General features: G+C 35.4%; 3 protein-coding genes across 3 annotated transcripts in view; all 3 read right to left on the bottom strand.

Moving 5' to 3' along the window:
* The window catches only part of LOC144432842 (sodium/glucose cotransporter 4-like), an 11,920-nt gene extending 10,315 nt beyond the window's left edge, over positions 1-1,605 (bottom strand). Inside the window, exons 1-3 of the mRNA XM_078121136.1 lie at positions 1,276-1,605; positions 546-617; positions 1-14 (exon numbers count right to left, since the gene is read on the bottom strand). The exon at positions 1-14 is cut by the window's left edge and continues 91 nt beyond it. Coding sequence (XP_077977262.1) covers positions 1-14; positions 546-617; positions 1,276-1,356 — 167 coding nt within the window. The 5' untranslated portion in view covers positions 1,357-1,605. The remainder of the gene's footprint in view (positions 15-545; positions 618-1,275) is intronic.
* Positions 1,606-3,499: 1,894 nt separating this feature from the next.
* Positions 3,500-9,643, bottom strand: LOC144433388 (uncharacterized). Its single transcript, XM_078121691.1, has 3 exons — positions 9,570-9,643; positions 7,905-7,982; positions 3,500-6,680 (listed from the first exon to the last, which is right to left on the bottom strand). The coding sequence occupies exons 2-3, from the start codon at positions 7,924-7,926 to the stop codon at positions 4,159-4,161; spliced, it is 2,544 nt and encodes an 847-aa protein (XP_077977817.1). The 5' UTR covers positions 7,927-7,982; positions 9,570-9,643; the 3' UTR covers positions 3,500-4,158.
* A 2,158-nt stretch (positions 9,644-11,801) lies between these two features.
* Positions 11,802-16,539, bottom strand: part of LOC144433387 (ralBP1-associated Eps domain-containing protein 1-like) — a 67,415-nt gene continuing 62,677 nt past the window's right edge. The window contains exon 24 of the mRNA XM_078121690.1: positions 11,802-16,096. Coding sequence (XP_077977816.1) covers positions 15,922-16,096 — 175 coding nt within the window. The 3' untranslated portion in view covers positions 11,802-15,921. The remainder of the gene's footprint in view (positions 16,097-16,539) is intronic.

The following is a 16,539-nucleotide window of genomic DNA, read 5'->3' as shown; positions in this document are numbered from 1 at the left end:
AATGACAGTCCAAGCTACAATGAAACCACATCACATCTAATCGATAAATTGTTAAATACTGACATAAACGGGTGTTAACTTGAATGGTGTACTCTTCGCATACTATGTCTAAACTTGAAGACTATATTTACGGCAAATAGAAGGAAATACAAAATATGTCTGCAGCAAAAAATAGTAAGAATACGATTTATATATCAATATGATAACTTGAAAACAACAGATATTGATTACCAGTAAGCTTATTTTCTTTGATAAATATTCTAGTAATTCAAATACATATTTTTCATGTTACTCCACAGACTGAAATATTATCAAAGTGATTATAATAACAGAACTTGATTGACGACTTGCTATGATCGATGTTATTCATGAACCATGGTCTCAATTTGTTTAACTCCCCCTCCCCACCTCACCCCCTCGGAAAACATCAAGTTGCATATCAGATATAAGCTTGTATTAAGACTAAATCCAACGGTCTGTAGTGCGTTTTTGAATGCAGTAGATTCACAAGGTACGCTTTGACACGATAAAATGGTTGAACTTACGGGTAAAAAATACGCATCTCGTCCTGTGAGAAAATAGCCTGTTGTATTCGACCTATTGGCCCTCAGGATACTCTGCAATACAAAACATTTACTGTTGGTGGCTGTCACAGTGTAATGTAATCATTCAAGCATGTCTGAACGTCTATGTGGTTGTTTACCTCGGTTTGTTCTGCTCATGACAGAAAATCGTTGAATGCAAAGACAAGAGTCTTCATGGTCCCTTTTTGCATGTAAAAAAGGATTTCTCTCCCATCATGCCACCTTTAAATCCAAGCCACTCCCTCTATTTACAATACAAATATTTAAGTGCGTCCATTATTATACTGGCCATGGCTGACTTTACCATAACAAACATGCACAGGAGGGGATACTATATGCTTCTGCCAGCAAGAATTCTCGTTATTTATATATCTGTTGAATACATCATTCTTATTACATAACATTGATGCACTTCAAAAAAACGACGTAGCACTAGCAGTAAGATTGGAAAAAAGTACACAACCAAACGGTCACATTTAATACACCGATGTTTAGTTTTGACCATGAAACGACTGCATGGTTAGATTCAAACGGTCTGTAGTATGGGGTGTCAACTTTAGTAGAGGTCGCCCAGGTCGCCTTAACTGTCCTATTGAGTTCGCACTTTGACCCTACACTAACGGGTTTTGTGATATGGTAAGTAAAAACACAGTGTACAGGTCACTTACAAATAAAGGTGTATATCACTTACCACAATGGCAACTATAGAAACGACGACAAAGTAGACAACAACCACTATTATATCAGTATTTGAAGTCGATGCATTTGCCATGCTGAACAATGTGGTCGTGACGGATCGCCTATCTCCAAACGTACTGAGCTGGTTATATTTAAATAACTGTACAAATACAATATGTGTGTGTGAAGCTCTGCAAATACGGGATATATATAGGCTTACTCAAACATGTCAGGGGAAAACCATAATAAATGTCCCATGACGATATACTCGTGTGACTGCTTTCACTTTCGTATGATAAAGCTCCCACGAAGTTGAATCATTCTTAGTATATGTGGTTCTCAGAGAAGATGACACCCAGCTACTTCCTACTGTAAAAAACGCAATGTGAACTTTAATAGACAACCCACGGCAACAGAGGGCGCCTCCTACCTGGAAGGAACCCTTCTTTGTTGCTGCTTCCTTTGATGTATAGAAGTTGGTGAAGAATAGGTCATATTAAGTACTGACAACGAATGCAACGGATAATCGTAGATGTTACAAAGGGAAATTCCGGTGACTTCGCAGGCTTCGCTGTATTAGTCATGTGGACAATCCAGCTGTTCATGCGACGATCAGTCATTATAATGATAATAGGATGGATGGATGGATGGATGGATGGATGGATGGATGAATATATATATATAATTTCATTCTTCTTTCGCCAAGTAGAGTGCTCAATCACCTTGGCTACTTTATGTTTGAAACATAAAGCAGCAGTCCACGCCTGACGATCCTTCTGGTGAAACGGCCCGTAGCGTAAATCCATAATGTAATATCATACACGTCTTCTTTTGTTTTATGTATATATGTATATATATATATACTCGTGTGACTGCTTTCACTTTCGATATATATATATATATATATATATATATATATATATATATATATATATATATATATATATATATATATATACGTGTGTGTGTGTGTTTATATATATATATGTATATATATATATATATATATATATATATATATATATATATATAAACACAAACACACACACATACACACATAATTTATATCTAGACTATTTAACTGTGTGTGTATGTTTGAGTTTATATTATATTCACTTGAGTACGAATAATGAAATAGCTTTTCCAAATATCAAATATTCGTAATAGTAACAATGGACATCTAAAACTATTGCTGCAGAACTTTTCTTATCAAGTGTTCTCAAACTTCCGTGAGCAGATGAAAGAGAGCCACCATATATCTCAGATTTGTCTACATTTATCTCAGGCTTCAATATTGTGGCTCTGGGTCAGCCTTGGAGTCTTGATTCCCTTGGCTCTCATGTTATGGTGGAATGCATACATACATTATTCTTATACATTCTATGGACATATTTTTGCTCACATAATCGCATCGGCAGATAACAGCCCAATGTGAGTCATATTGTGTAGATACCATTCCCTGGGTTTATCAATCAAAGCTCAGACCACTATAGAATGAAAGTACTTGTATAGAGAAAATATACAAGTCTGAGCTTCAAATGTTAAAACAGGTTAACCTGGTAATTCAGATGAGAAATGCATTTAAATACTTTTTATTTTTAATAAAATTAAAAACATAATTAAATAAAACAATGCGACAAGTATATACAGACTTTAGTTCTGGAATAGGAGCCCAGTTTGGTACATATCTGAGATATAAATGTATTTTGACATATTTTGGCTATTTTCCTTGAGCATAATGGACAAGGTCAAAGGTTTCATGAGAGCTTATCATTGATAATGTGAAACAAAGTGATGTGAATATATGTAGACTACAGTGTCTGAAGTCTTGTTAAAATCGTTTTGTGTATGTTAGATATAGGTGGACACAGGTGCATGGAAGTACTCAAAATAGTAACTCCCCCCCCCCCCCCCCCCCCCAACCAAGCTTACCCCACTGCTGGGAGTCTAACTAGCCAAATCACACATACTTAACCTCACCATACAAAACCAGACGCATGAATTATCACACAAAAATAAAATTGTCTCACACACACACACACGATTTATTATACACAACATGAAACACTAAGACAGACTAAATTACAGGTTGTTGGATATTAACATTTTAATGCATACAAAATGAAAGAAAGGCATTAATAGGAAAACCACTTTACATATTAGAGGTAGATAAAATAAAAAATAAAACAACATGACGCTTTCTGTTTTATGGGGGGGGGGCATGTTAAATACTTGTGCAAATTTGATAACTCATTACATTTTGTATTGTACAACAATAATATATGTATACTGTTGAAGTCAAAGTATGACAATAGGATATTTATTTGCTTGAGTATTATGACTAACATTGCCCAGTATACATGCAAGTTATTGGATTATTCAGTATGGCTTTCTGCCCCTAGCAAAGACTCACTTTCTCAGATTTTTTAAGATACAACTCGTTGTTTGTTGTCTTGTCAAAGACTCAACAACCAATATTAATCATTATACCATGCATGAGCCAAGTTAAACAAAAAGTTTGGAACATATGCTCTGTCGTTCTACATCGCAGCATCGCGCATCTATGTCATGACAACGCATGTCTACATCACTGGATCTGCTGGGTTTGAAATATGAGACAATATGTTCAAACTTACTATTACTTTCATCGACTTTTCTTTGATATTACTGGCACTGGTATAATTATGTTATTCTCTAATAATTTTCAACATTCAGCCTGAAATACTATTGCCCTAAGGGTTTTCACTACTCGTGGAGAAAGCCCACTTAGGTCACTCATAGTTTCCTTGGCTGAACAAAGAAAAATATTGGGGAATAACATCTAATTGTAATATATAATACCCTTTTCATCTCAGTCATTTTCTGTTTTGATATTTTTTTCCAAGTGCAAATTTATTCACGGATTTGTCACCTGATGAATAACAATATGTTGTAGATTTTCACCAGCAGTTACTTGTTGCATGGCTTGCAGTGCTACCTCTTGTAGGGCTGCAGCAGATATGTCACTCTCCACACCATCTAAAGGTAGTTCAATCTGCTGGACAGTCTGTCCTATTATTTCACCATCTTCTCCTTGAAGTGTTCCACCTTCCTGTTTCACAAAGACAACAATATTCCTAGCACAAGTCTGAGAAGGAGCTTGCTCTGCTAAAGTCATGTTATTTGTTTCAATGCTGTCATTTGTTGATGCTGCATCAATTTCTGTAGGAGAGGTTTCCATCTCTGTTTGGTCAGCAGAGGCATTCACATCTTCAGGGTCTGGAGATGCGTCATCCGTCATTGTAAGTGTTTCTGTATCTGTATCACGATATCCTGTGAAACAAACACTGTCACCCTCACTACCAGACTTCAAAGCTGCCTTCGCTGCTGCTTCTGCCTCTCTTTTAGCTTTGATCTCTGCAAGAATTTCCTCTGCCTTTGCTTTTGGTAAGATACTGTATGGCCCTTCTTCTTCATGTAGGTATTTCTGATGTGCTTTTAAGTATCGTATCTGCATGAAGATCTTTTTGCAAGTGTCACATTGGAAAGCTTCATTGTTTTCTGCATGAAGCAGCTGTATGTGTAACCGTAAGCTATCAGCTCTAGCAAACAATTTTTCACAAAGGGTACATTTATGTGTCTTTTTACCACTATGGGTTTTCACATGTCGTTTTAAATCAGACATAGCAGAGAACGATTTGTCACATAGGACACAAGTGTGTGGTTTGAGACCTTGATGACTTCGAATGTGTCGTTTAAGATCACATGATGCAACAAAGCCCTTACCACACAAATCACACTGGTATGGTTTCTCACCAGTATGTGTACGTATATGAACTGTAAGGTGTGAGGAATATGGAAATGATTTACCACATATAGAACATTTAAATGGTTTCTCAGCTTCTTTAAGGTGGATCTTTTCATGTGCCTTCACAGCCGCAGATGTTGAGAATTCTTTGTCACATTCTTCACATTTATGAAGCTTAGCATGTTCTCCATCTTGGTGTTTCTCAAGACTTCGTTCGTTTGAGAATGCCCTTCCACAGTCATCACAACCAAATGGTTTATTTGGTGTCACAGGTTCCTGCTGTTTTCGTCTTCGTTTTCTTCTATCATCATCTTGATTTGCTGTCCAATCACCTAGTTCAGAGTCAGCAAAATGAGCAGGTCTCTTGATAACTCTTCCAGTTCGACTCTTAACTATGGTATTGCTGCTAAATTGTCTGCATTTTTCAAGTTCTTGCTCTTCTTCCTCTATATCTTCCTCCTCTGATTCTTCTGGTTCATCCATTCTCACATCTACCTCACCGGGTTCCAATGAGTCTTGGCCCTCCCTTCCTTCCTCTTTCTCCAAATTAACCCTGCCATCTTCCTTCTCTACATTCTCCTTTACCATCTCTTCATTTTTGATATGCTTTTCATCATCTTTTCCACCAAATTCAGGAATATCAGTGTTCTCCTCACTGGCTGTCTCTACTGGCAACTCTGTTTTATCTTCACTAGTGGTATGATCACCTTGTATGACAATATCACCATCTATAAGTTCCCTATTTTCATCATTTTGTTGCCCATTTTCCCCACCAAGAACCTGTTGTAGGTCATCTTTCAAATTTTCAAGTGCAGTGATAAGGACTCGCTGATCTGAGGTGTTGGTTCCTTGAATCTGCTCTACTGTAGACACATTTGATGCAACACTTTCAACTACTGTCCCTTGCTCTGTAGCTTGTACATCAGTTTGTTCAATACTTTCAGGCTGTTCAAATTGATCAGCTGTTACAGCCACACCCTCAAGTTGATCAGCTGTTACAGCCACACCCTCAAGTTGATCACATGTTACAGCCACACTCTCAAGCTGATCAGCTGTTACAGCCACACCCTCAAGCTGATCTGCTGTAACAGCAACTGTTACAGATTGTTCAAGCTCATCTGCTGTTTCACCAACACTTTCACTTTGCTCAAGTTGATCTGCTGGAATAACAACTGCAACTGATTGTTCAATCTGATCTGTGGGAACATCACCTGCAAGAGATTGTTCAATCTGATCTGTGGGAACAGCAACTCCAACAGATTGTTCAATCTGATCTGTGGGAACAGCAACTCCAACAGATTGTTCAATCTGATCTGTGGGAACAGCAACTCCAACAGATTGTTCAATCTGATCTGTGGGAACAGCAACTCCAACAGATTGTTCAATCTGATCTGTGGGAACAGCAACTCCAACAGATTGTTCAATCTGATCTGTGGGAACAGCAACTCCAACAGATTGTTCAAGCTGATCTGCAGGGATAGCAACTCCAACAGATTGTTCAAGCTGATCTGCTGGGATAGCAACCGTTTCAGTTATAATTCTCACTCCTTCACATTCAAGTAGAATTGCTGTGTTTTCCATTGTAAAAGAATCAGTGTTAGGATCAGTTACTTCAGCACTTGCTTCACTCTCTGTAATGAAGGATGAAATAACACTTGCTGTTCAACATGTTTTAAGTGTATACCAAAATTAAACATTCAAGTAAAAGTAGTCTGTGACAAGGGAGTTATGAATTGACTGCCTTTATATTAAATCACATTCTAGTATTTAACAGTCAGAAATATGGAATGTAACATATCGAAAACTACATGTATAATATATCAATCCACTTTGGTCAAACATGTCAAAAAGGAAATGCATGCACTATACAGAAACTGTACAGGAGTATTGATTCTGTATGGATAAGTGGATGAACATTAAGTATTCAATTGGATATGGTTAGAGGAAACATCTATCTACAGTATAGTTGTTTAGTATTCATACTCTAATCAAACATTATCTATACAGAGATTCCATACACAGTGTCTGGCTCATGGCATCCATGATAGAACTTTTCTCAAGTGACTTTATTCAGTTTTTACACTATTTTGATTACAGGGTGATTGTCTCCATAACCATGACTATCATCCACTTGTATACATGTAGCCTACCGAATACAACATTAACAAAAATAGGTTTAGTTTCTATCTATCTTAGTTTGCTGATACCATGTTTTCCATAGTAATACTATATGTGGCTTTGACTTTACGGTAATCACTATTAGGCATAATAAAAAAAATTGTGTGGTTCCGATTATGCTCAATTTAGAATAGGTGGGGTAGGTAGATTTTTTATTTTATTTTATTTTATTGTATTTTTTTCATGTGTGAGTGTCTAGTTCGGGTAATTATGTGTTTTCCAAATGGTCTCTGTGTTATTGGTTTCTTCCCATTATATGTACAGTCATTGCTGATTGGAAGGACAGTTTTATATTGCCTTTTTAAGTTGATGTCTGTTTCCATGTCCAATATTTCTGGCAAGACTTCACAATTTTCGCGATTTTATTATTTTTTCTTGAACATGTAAAAAAGTTATGGGTCGGCAGTGAAAAGGTAGATGGGGTCAGGTGACCAGAACCAAACCATTTTTTTTCCTAGGTGTTATCACCTAAAAATATAATACAGCATATGTGCAAAAATTGCAGCAAATACACTTTCTGTTATTCTCCACTAATTTATACCAGATTTAATATTAGTAACCTGGTGGATTAGAACCTTACTTCTGCTATGAACTATTTTTGGTGAATTCACTTTTAACATCAATTACATTTTTTACCAAAATTGCACATCAGGTATCTATACTACTGTTAAACTTACCAATATTTTCAATATTGTCCATTTTCAAATGCTCTTCTGTATGAAGTTCATAAAAAGTAGAAGCAACCAATCAGTATCCTGAAACACAGAAATAAAAGATGTTCAACAATGGAACCCTCTGATACATCTACTAACTAGTACTCATGGGTTAATTTCATACTTATAACATGTATGACTTCCACCTTTTGGCTGGAATAACAGTGTCCATTTTGTCAAAATGATGAAGCACTGATTTGTGACATGTTGCTGTCGTCGGTCACAAATTTCAGTTTTCCACCATCTCCTCTCTCTACCAAAGGAGGATTTGTTTATACACAAATACTTTTCCACACTTGTTATGTAATTTTTTTCTTTTCAACCTTGGGCAAATAAATATTTTTAAAAAAAATTATGCTTCTGCTTCAACTTGGTACTGTGCAAACACCTTGCAGTTATCACACTTACTGTTAGCAGTTGATTAAAACAGTTGGGTTTGTTCTCACCACAGTCATATTGGCCCTGTACAAACATATACACATTGGGAGCTGCAAGCAGACTCTTTAATTTTTAAAAATTACAAAATCCATGAGAATGTGTCAATATTTTCAGACAGAATTTCAGCTTATATCATTTTTATTGTCTTTATATATGACTTTCATGAACAATTTTAGATTGATTTAGGTACATTTCTCAGAATCATTTAGTTTTTTAAAAAACATTTGACTGAACCAGTTATTTAATTTTCTATAATGTACATTTACCTAGGGGGCATTTGTTTGTACAAACTGTCACAAATTATTTCAAGACTACGATGACTTGATTGAATATAAGCTATTGTATTGTTGTCCATAAAAACAAATTTGAAAACTGTGCATGATGAGCACACATATTCTTAACAGTTATTATTAAACACCTAGTACATTGCCAGTCAAAAGTTTTGAAACCTCTTTCAGTTGCAAGACAAAAACAATCACAGCAAACACCTCTAATACATTCATGTAGGAAAGAAAAGCTGAAATGTTATATCTGTTAAATAAAATATTTGGCTTCCGTACAATTTTCAATACTATCAGACTAATACTGACTGTCAACTTTTATTATAACACACTTTCCGTATAACGCGGAACGGTCATGTGACCATCACATGACCCAAAGGCACGCTTCCTATCGCTAACCTTACAATTGGGATATACATAGTTTCATATATAATCAACTGTCAAAATATGAGCCATGTATAAACCATGTGATTTGAATTGCACTCACAGGAGTGAAATTCAAATCCTGGCTACCTGAGAAGACGCAAACATGTCTGCCCTGTCCACACAAAATTTCCAATATGGCCGACTGTTTTTGCGAGCGCCTAAGCCGTACAGCAACGCAAAAAAAACAAGAGAGGGGATAATTTCATCTTGATCAGGATAAAAACACAATTAAAGCGTAAAATAGCAGCGGCAACCCGTGACAGTCTTTGTTTATCGCAATACATAACGAAAACAAATTTATAACCTGTGTTTATTGTGCTGGCTTTCTGCCAAAGGGTCGTGAGCAGGCGGCCATTTTGCAAATCTTTACGTCGCCAGTACAGATTGATTTTGCCCGGCTATTCAAATGTGAAAACTGTATTACCTCATCGGGCAATTTCACTTAGTGGAAACGAATAATCGACAAAGATGGTAAGACTCTTACCTTGAAAAAATGTTTTACAGTGTCAGTTTCTTGTTCACGCACTCGTTTCAACCAGGTCACAGAATGGAATTTCTTCCCATAGTCAACGGCTGGGGGCGCCTTCCAAACTGACTGCAACATCGACGTGAGCTCGTCGTGGACAGCTCTTTTCCGATCGCGGTCCGATCCGTTGGAAGTTTGATAATAGAAACTTGCCGTGAGAAACGTTCGTGTCGAACAATATGATAGTATAATGTTAAAACATTAGAGGCAAATGAATTTGCATTACACTATGCTTTAGCTGAAACGCATTTACTTGTGAAAGTTAGTTCTTGCATGGAACTTACATACTTCCATGGTTCTTGCTTCTTTTTTCAGTAAATTCGTGATTCGTACCGAAGACTGTTAATTAAAATCATGTATCCATGAACAATCACGCATAACACATTTTTCACACTGATATATGATACACGGTTACGATAAACATCTAGGCTATGACTGACAACATAATTTTCATTCATCATCTCTCAGCTGCGCTCTGCATTTGTTTCCACTAAACAATCTCATACAAGTAGTGAAGACACAATGAGGCCATGAGAATAACTTGTCTTTATATTTATTCGGTAAATAAACATGGGCTTACATTAATATAGTTTTACTTTTTTCATATTCATTATGTTTGCATTGTCACTTCCTTCATTCATAATTTGTATGCAAATTAACTCTTAAATCGGCTTCATTTGCAAGTGGATATACTCTTTAGCAATTTAGCTGCTTTATAGTATACTACCAGGCAGTAACATCAAATAGCCCAAACACAACAAAACCCATGTTGGATATTATCCTTCCAGGGCACTTGTTTTTCTCGTCTTTCTTAAAGAACTGAGAATGTCAGCGAGTCATTATTTCACTGACCAAAAACAGGGTGACAATCTGGTTTTTATTTCTCTGAAAGTACCCAGTACAGTACACTGTCTTACACTGACTGAAAGTACCCAGTACTTACAATGACTATTCCATGGATGTGAGAAATGTTTATTGTTTTAGTAATTTTATGAAATCAAATTTTTAAAAAACACACTAAAACATCAGCCCCCCTCCCCCCAGGTGTAGGCCTACTTGAAAGGAATTTAGGCATAAAATAATTTCAGTTTCTTAAAAAGATTTACATGACATAGAAGAAGCTAGGGAAAGTCATTCCACTGCTACCATGGTGATGACCCTTGACCATGAAGGAAATTATAAAATGTAATGTATGACTCTTCTGAAAATGTTACACTTGTGTTACAGTATTTCTTTCATATCTGTTAAATTCCTATTTAATTCAATTTACCATCCCATACAGATCACCTGACAATTAGAAGTAAACTAAAAAAACTGTAATCTATTTTATGACCATACATGCTGCACATGCACATATATCAGTCTGAATAGCCAAAGAAATGCGACATTATCTCTTGATATTTTACACAATGCACTTTTTGATTATATACCTGTCTTTATTTGTTTCACTTTTACTACAACTGTTCAACACACAAAGTTTCCAAACTTATTTGTCAAAAATAAACTTTTGTTTCCATCATACAGTTCTCACTAATATTGTGTTTCTATATCACTCAATCACACAATATCTATTACCACCATCATATCTTTCTTCTTTATTTTGTTCAAACTTAAAAATCATCATCTTATCTCAAATTACTACTTCATGGACGGAAAGCATGCTATCAGCTTACTAAGACAGACACAAACTAAAACTATTGCTGTTCAATATGGTTAGATTACACAAGTGGATCAAAGCAGTGCCATGGTTATATGGATATAATTAAGATAGTACACTGAATGAGGTTGAGTGTGTGACCATGAGGGGAAAACTTGCTATCAGAGATGCCACACTAGAGTGAGTGTAATTACATCAATGTCTGTTGCTAGCTTATCACATGTTGTAACAATAGTTTTAGTCTGTGTTAGCCTCTGCTAGCTGACTTGCTTTCATCATAACAAGTTTACTATATGGACATATTCTATGGCTATTCTTTCCTAATGTCAAATCTCACGCCACTCACTGCCATATCTGTTGACTTGTTGACAGCTAAATATGATGCTGATTACGGCAGTTCAATTACATTATTACATAAATTATCCCATATGACATTTGATCAAATTCAAAATTTAATTGAGTAAAGTTGCCACATGCTAATAACAAATTTCCATATTCACAAACTGCCCCCCCCCCCCCCCCCCCCCCGCTGATCTACAATTTGTGGAAATTGTCTTACTTTCACTTCAAATCAAATAACAAATTGCACCATGGGAAATTGCCTCATTCTGAAAGCCAATCACTCACAAATCTACAATTTTTTCATCCAATCACATGACAAAGTTTTACCTACAAGGTAAATTCTTCCATATTGATGTCCAATCCAAATACCAATGTTCTATATCATGGTAATCTAAGTGGCAAGTGGAGATGGGTATAAAATCAAAAATAGTGTTACAAAAATGGTAACAGTACATTGAACATCCATCCTACAAAGCTTACAAACAGAATAACTGGGATTGTGATGTACAACAAGGCGGGTATAATTCATAGGAATTTACTTCATTTTTACAGCATTGGTATATGTAAATGTTTTAACTTCTGTTGCTACAGTAACCATTTTGAATATGTGTGTGTAGCATGAACATAAATTTATGCACTTTGTAGATCACTTAGAATAACACCAAAAAAACTCTAGGCAAGTCATCAAGTACTGGCACTTCACACTTCATTGATGTATGTACACATTACACTACATACCATACCATTTTAGGATGCATACATCAATCTAAACTTGAATAAAATTGTTGGAATACTTTAAAGTATGGTTCAAAACCCCAAAATATAAATACAGATTAATTTATGCCATGTTGGTTATTATTACTGTGCTAAAAGACAAGACTAGTTTATTGCAGTTCACAGCCCTGATGGCAGTGATGACCAGTCTTAAATCATCCAATTCATGTCCTACATTATTGTGTTTTTTGAATAACGCAAGTCATAAAATCTCATCTCAATGATAAAATATAATGATGTTATTTCAAAAGTAACAATTGTCTCCCCTTTAAATACTGTAAGTGCTTTCTAAAGTGAATAGAGGGTGAACTTATATTAAGTAGTTGTTCTATGAAGGACACAAACTCTTGTCAGAGATCACTTCCAAAATGTCTCCCCTATAACATTCCATCATACTGTAAGTTACACTATGATGGGGCGCCCTCGTGGTTCTGTTAACCCTTTTATAAGATCCCAATCATTGCATCTTACAATCTAATGCAGTCATATTTCACTGAAGTTGAACCATACATTTTACCTGTTTTTTTTTATCAGGTTTTGACATACATGTAAGTATAGAAGATTTGTCATCTTGGTTTTACAATCTTACAAACAGTACTGTTGCTTATTACTACATTTATGTGTTTTACAAATGTTTCACTGTCAACTGTGTTGTACAAATGTTTCAGTATCTGTCAACTGTGTTGTACAAATGTTTCAGTATCTGTCAACAGTGTTATACAAATGTTTCACTCTGTCAACTGTGTTGTACAAATGTTTCACTGTCAACTGTGTTGTACACATTTTTCACTCTGTCAACTGTGTTGGAGAATACAGATACTAAAATTGATTTACCCATTGAGTGATATTGCAATCAACTACTAAAGACAAGGTAGAATGAATATTTTGAAGGTGCTGAAATGCATATAATTATTAAGTATTTATATACTTGTATATCTCAGACATATTTTAATCGTACAATTTGAAAGTGTTTTATGAATTATTGGCATTGATGGGTAAAGATAATAATGGTATGTTCATAAATATATGACTATATAAAACCACTGCTGACAACATTCCAATCTCTCTTTTCAAGTAAGGAACCATTTAGCAGCTATAAATGAAAACTGTACACATCTATGCCATTTGGGCTAAAATTCTGAAAATGCTGACGCAGAATGGAAAACTGATTTCAAAACAACAAATAAATAATAAACATTTGAAATAGGTAGCCTGGAATCTGTAATGCCCTGTTTATCAGTATACATGTAAAGAAAGAGGTGAATATTTTTGGAAGGGAATGTGTTCAGGGCTACAAGTTGTCACTAAATAGAGTTTTTGTAAAACTGGCTGCTTGTATTTAGATTGCAACATTAGTACAATACAAATATGATATCGTCAGTGTCAGCATCAATGGATTCTATAACTTGATACTACAGTGGAAACTGAGCTCTCAGCTTACTAAAGACAGACACAAAGTAAAACTATTGTTGTGTCATGTAGGAGATTACGTAAGTAGGTGATAGTGGTGCTTTTGTTGTGTGGATAAAATCACTTTGTAATCATGATTGTGTAAACAATGGCTGTCCTCAAAAATGTACCTTGCAAGATGATGGAAGTCTTCAGAAATGCCACCCTACAGTGAGTACAATTCAACCAACATCCATTCAATAGCTTATAAGTTATATCAACATGTCACAACAATAGTTTTAGTTTTGGGCTGTGTTAGTTAGCTGAAATCTTAGTTTCCATGGTCACACAACTCTGAAGAAAAATGAGTCAAATGTCTCTGCTTTTAACTTTAAACCTATCATTGAATGCTGACAAATTTACAGAGATGACATTTTGGGTTTGAGATGTGAGAATACAGGACCAGCTAGAAATTGTTCTGACAAGTTATCCTCATGAAAAGACCAAGCACTTTGGAGTCTGGGCTGAGTCAGTGTCCTTCACATACTAACTCCCTGCAACTTTATTAATCATTTTCATGACTGTTACTTTGTACATGTGATGTAGTTTCAGCTATGTTAACTTTGTTGAAGGTATAATAATCATTAGAAGAGTACCATTATTGAAAGCAAGTATAAGTCTATGCTAGGCATACCAACCAAGCTAAAGCTAAAGCAGTGCTGTAATTAGTCATCGATTGCATTATCTAATTAAATAAGTCAACAATTGTAAAGAAAGTGTTATATTATGACAATCATCCAGATTGACTAATTAAGTCTAACGTTGATTTATTGACTAATTAAGTCTAACGCTGATTTATTGACTAATTAAGTCTAACACTGATTTATATAGTCTCTATATACATGCCTCCTCTAAGCAGAAAATGACATCAGCTGTTTTCTACTTTTCTGTTATTCTTTTCGTTGTACATATTATGTTACCTTTCTGGTAAGGTTACATGTGGCTGAAAGTTTCAATGTGTGTCACTTTTCAGGTGACCTTCACTCATCTATCACATCAGAAAAGGCATACTATAACAATATGATAGCATGAAGTATCGTTCAAAGTTACACATACGGTTGAAACCAGGGTGTACCTCCCCTACATGCATCATAGGCTCTAGCAGTTTAAATACAGGAGTGTCTTCCCTAAACAACATAAGGTATTGTGAACAGACAGGGGGTGTCTTACCTATACAAGAAATATAGTGAACACACATTGTAATCATTGCAAGCAGCTCTCAATGGGGACAGTTTATACTGGCTGGTTGCAAAAATATGCATAAAACTATCTAAGTTTTCTTATAAAAGGTAGTAAAACTATATTTGCCTTTTTAGACAAAAATGACATGAAGTTGAAACTGAACAACATAATGTGAAATAGAGCTTGGAACAAGCAATAGATTGACCTATCAATATATGGTTTATGCAGACCAATAGATTTGTTATTGTGTACATGTTTTTAATCACATGTATAAAAACAGCAAATCTCTCCGTCTAATCATATATGTAATGTCTGATGATAACATGCACAAAAGTCTAATTTCAGTATGACTCCAACATTTAACCCATAGCGTATAATTAGGAACTGATTTCCACCTTTCTTACAGTTACAACTGTTTTATTCTGATAGCACAGAAAGGCGTTGTTTGATGTTTAACTTGATGGATTGCAGGGTAGGGTCAAAGTTCACAGCACAGGGGGTTAAAGTTCACATCACAGCTAATTTAGTAGGTCAAAAATCACAGACAGGGGATATATTGGGTTAAAGTTCATATCACAGCTGATTTAGTGGGTCAAAGTTCACACCACAGCTGATAAGTTGAAACACAGGAAACCCAGAGAACTCGAACGCTTTGCATTATGTGAGTTGCACACTACCATTGTCATTGTCCTCTGTTTGTGACAAAGCCAGGGATTTCTATCTAAGTATCCAAATTATTTCACACACATTATTGCAACTCTTACAGAGCAGCAAGCCACCCATATAATCTACATAAAACACCTGACATTAGTTTATGCAAGAAAGACTGCTAACATTGCTATGTGAATTTGTAAAGGAAGAGGGGGGATCAATCTTAATGCTGATATTGGTGGTTTAATTAGTAACTTAGTTATTGAAGGGTTTGAGATGTTCAATTTGTAATTCTAAGGCTACTCTCTCCTCCATGATTTCTTTCAGTTCTTGTTGAAGTTCACTGTTAAGTCGTAATAGTGTTGTGTTCCTATCTTTGGTATTTCGTATTGATGCTTTGATGGTCTTCTTGTCACGAGGACCAGACAGTCTGAAAATAAATCACACAACAGACATTAGTAAACACTTTATAAAACTATTGACCATTTATCTATGATGATAATTCACACATATGTAAATATGTACACATAAATTCTAGTTTTAAACCCAATAGTCTTGGATTAGTACTTCACACATATGTAACTATGTACACATAAATTCTAGTTTTAAACCCAATAGTCTTGGATTAGTACTTCACACATATGTAACTATGTACACATAAATTCTAGTTTTAAACCCAATAGTCTTGGATTAGTACTAATTCTTTATTCTGGACCAACCTTTTCTACAACTCTGCCAAATATCTATTTTTTTCACTCCATAATTTGATCCTATTCTGACACTTGCCTTTACAATGTTTCTGACAGTGGTCTAAGATAATATAGACTTTACAATGTTTCTGACAGTGGTCTAAGATAATATAGACTTTACAAT

The sequence above is a fragment of the Glandiceps talaboti genome, chromosome 3 (assembly GCF_964340395.1).
Source record: "Glandiceps talaboti chromosome 3, keGlaTala1.1, whole genome shotgun sequence".
Taxonomy (NCBI): Eukaryota; Metazoa; Hemichordata; class Enteropneusta; family Spengelidae; genus Glandiceps; species Glandiceps talaboti.
Note: the sequence above shows the minus strand (reverse complement) of the source record. Positions and strands in the feature narration are given on the sequence as shown.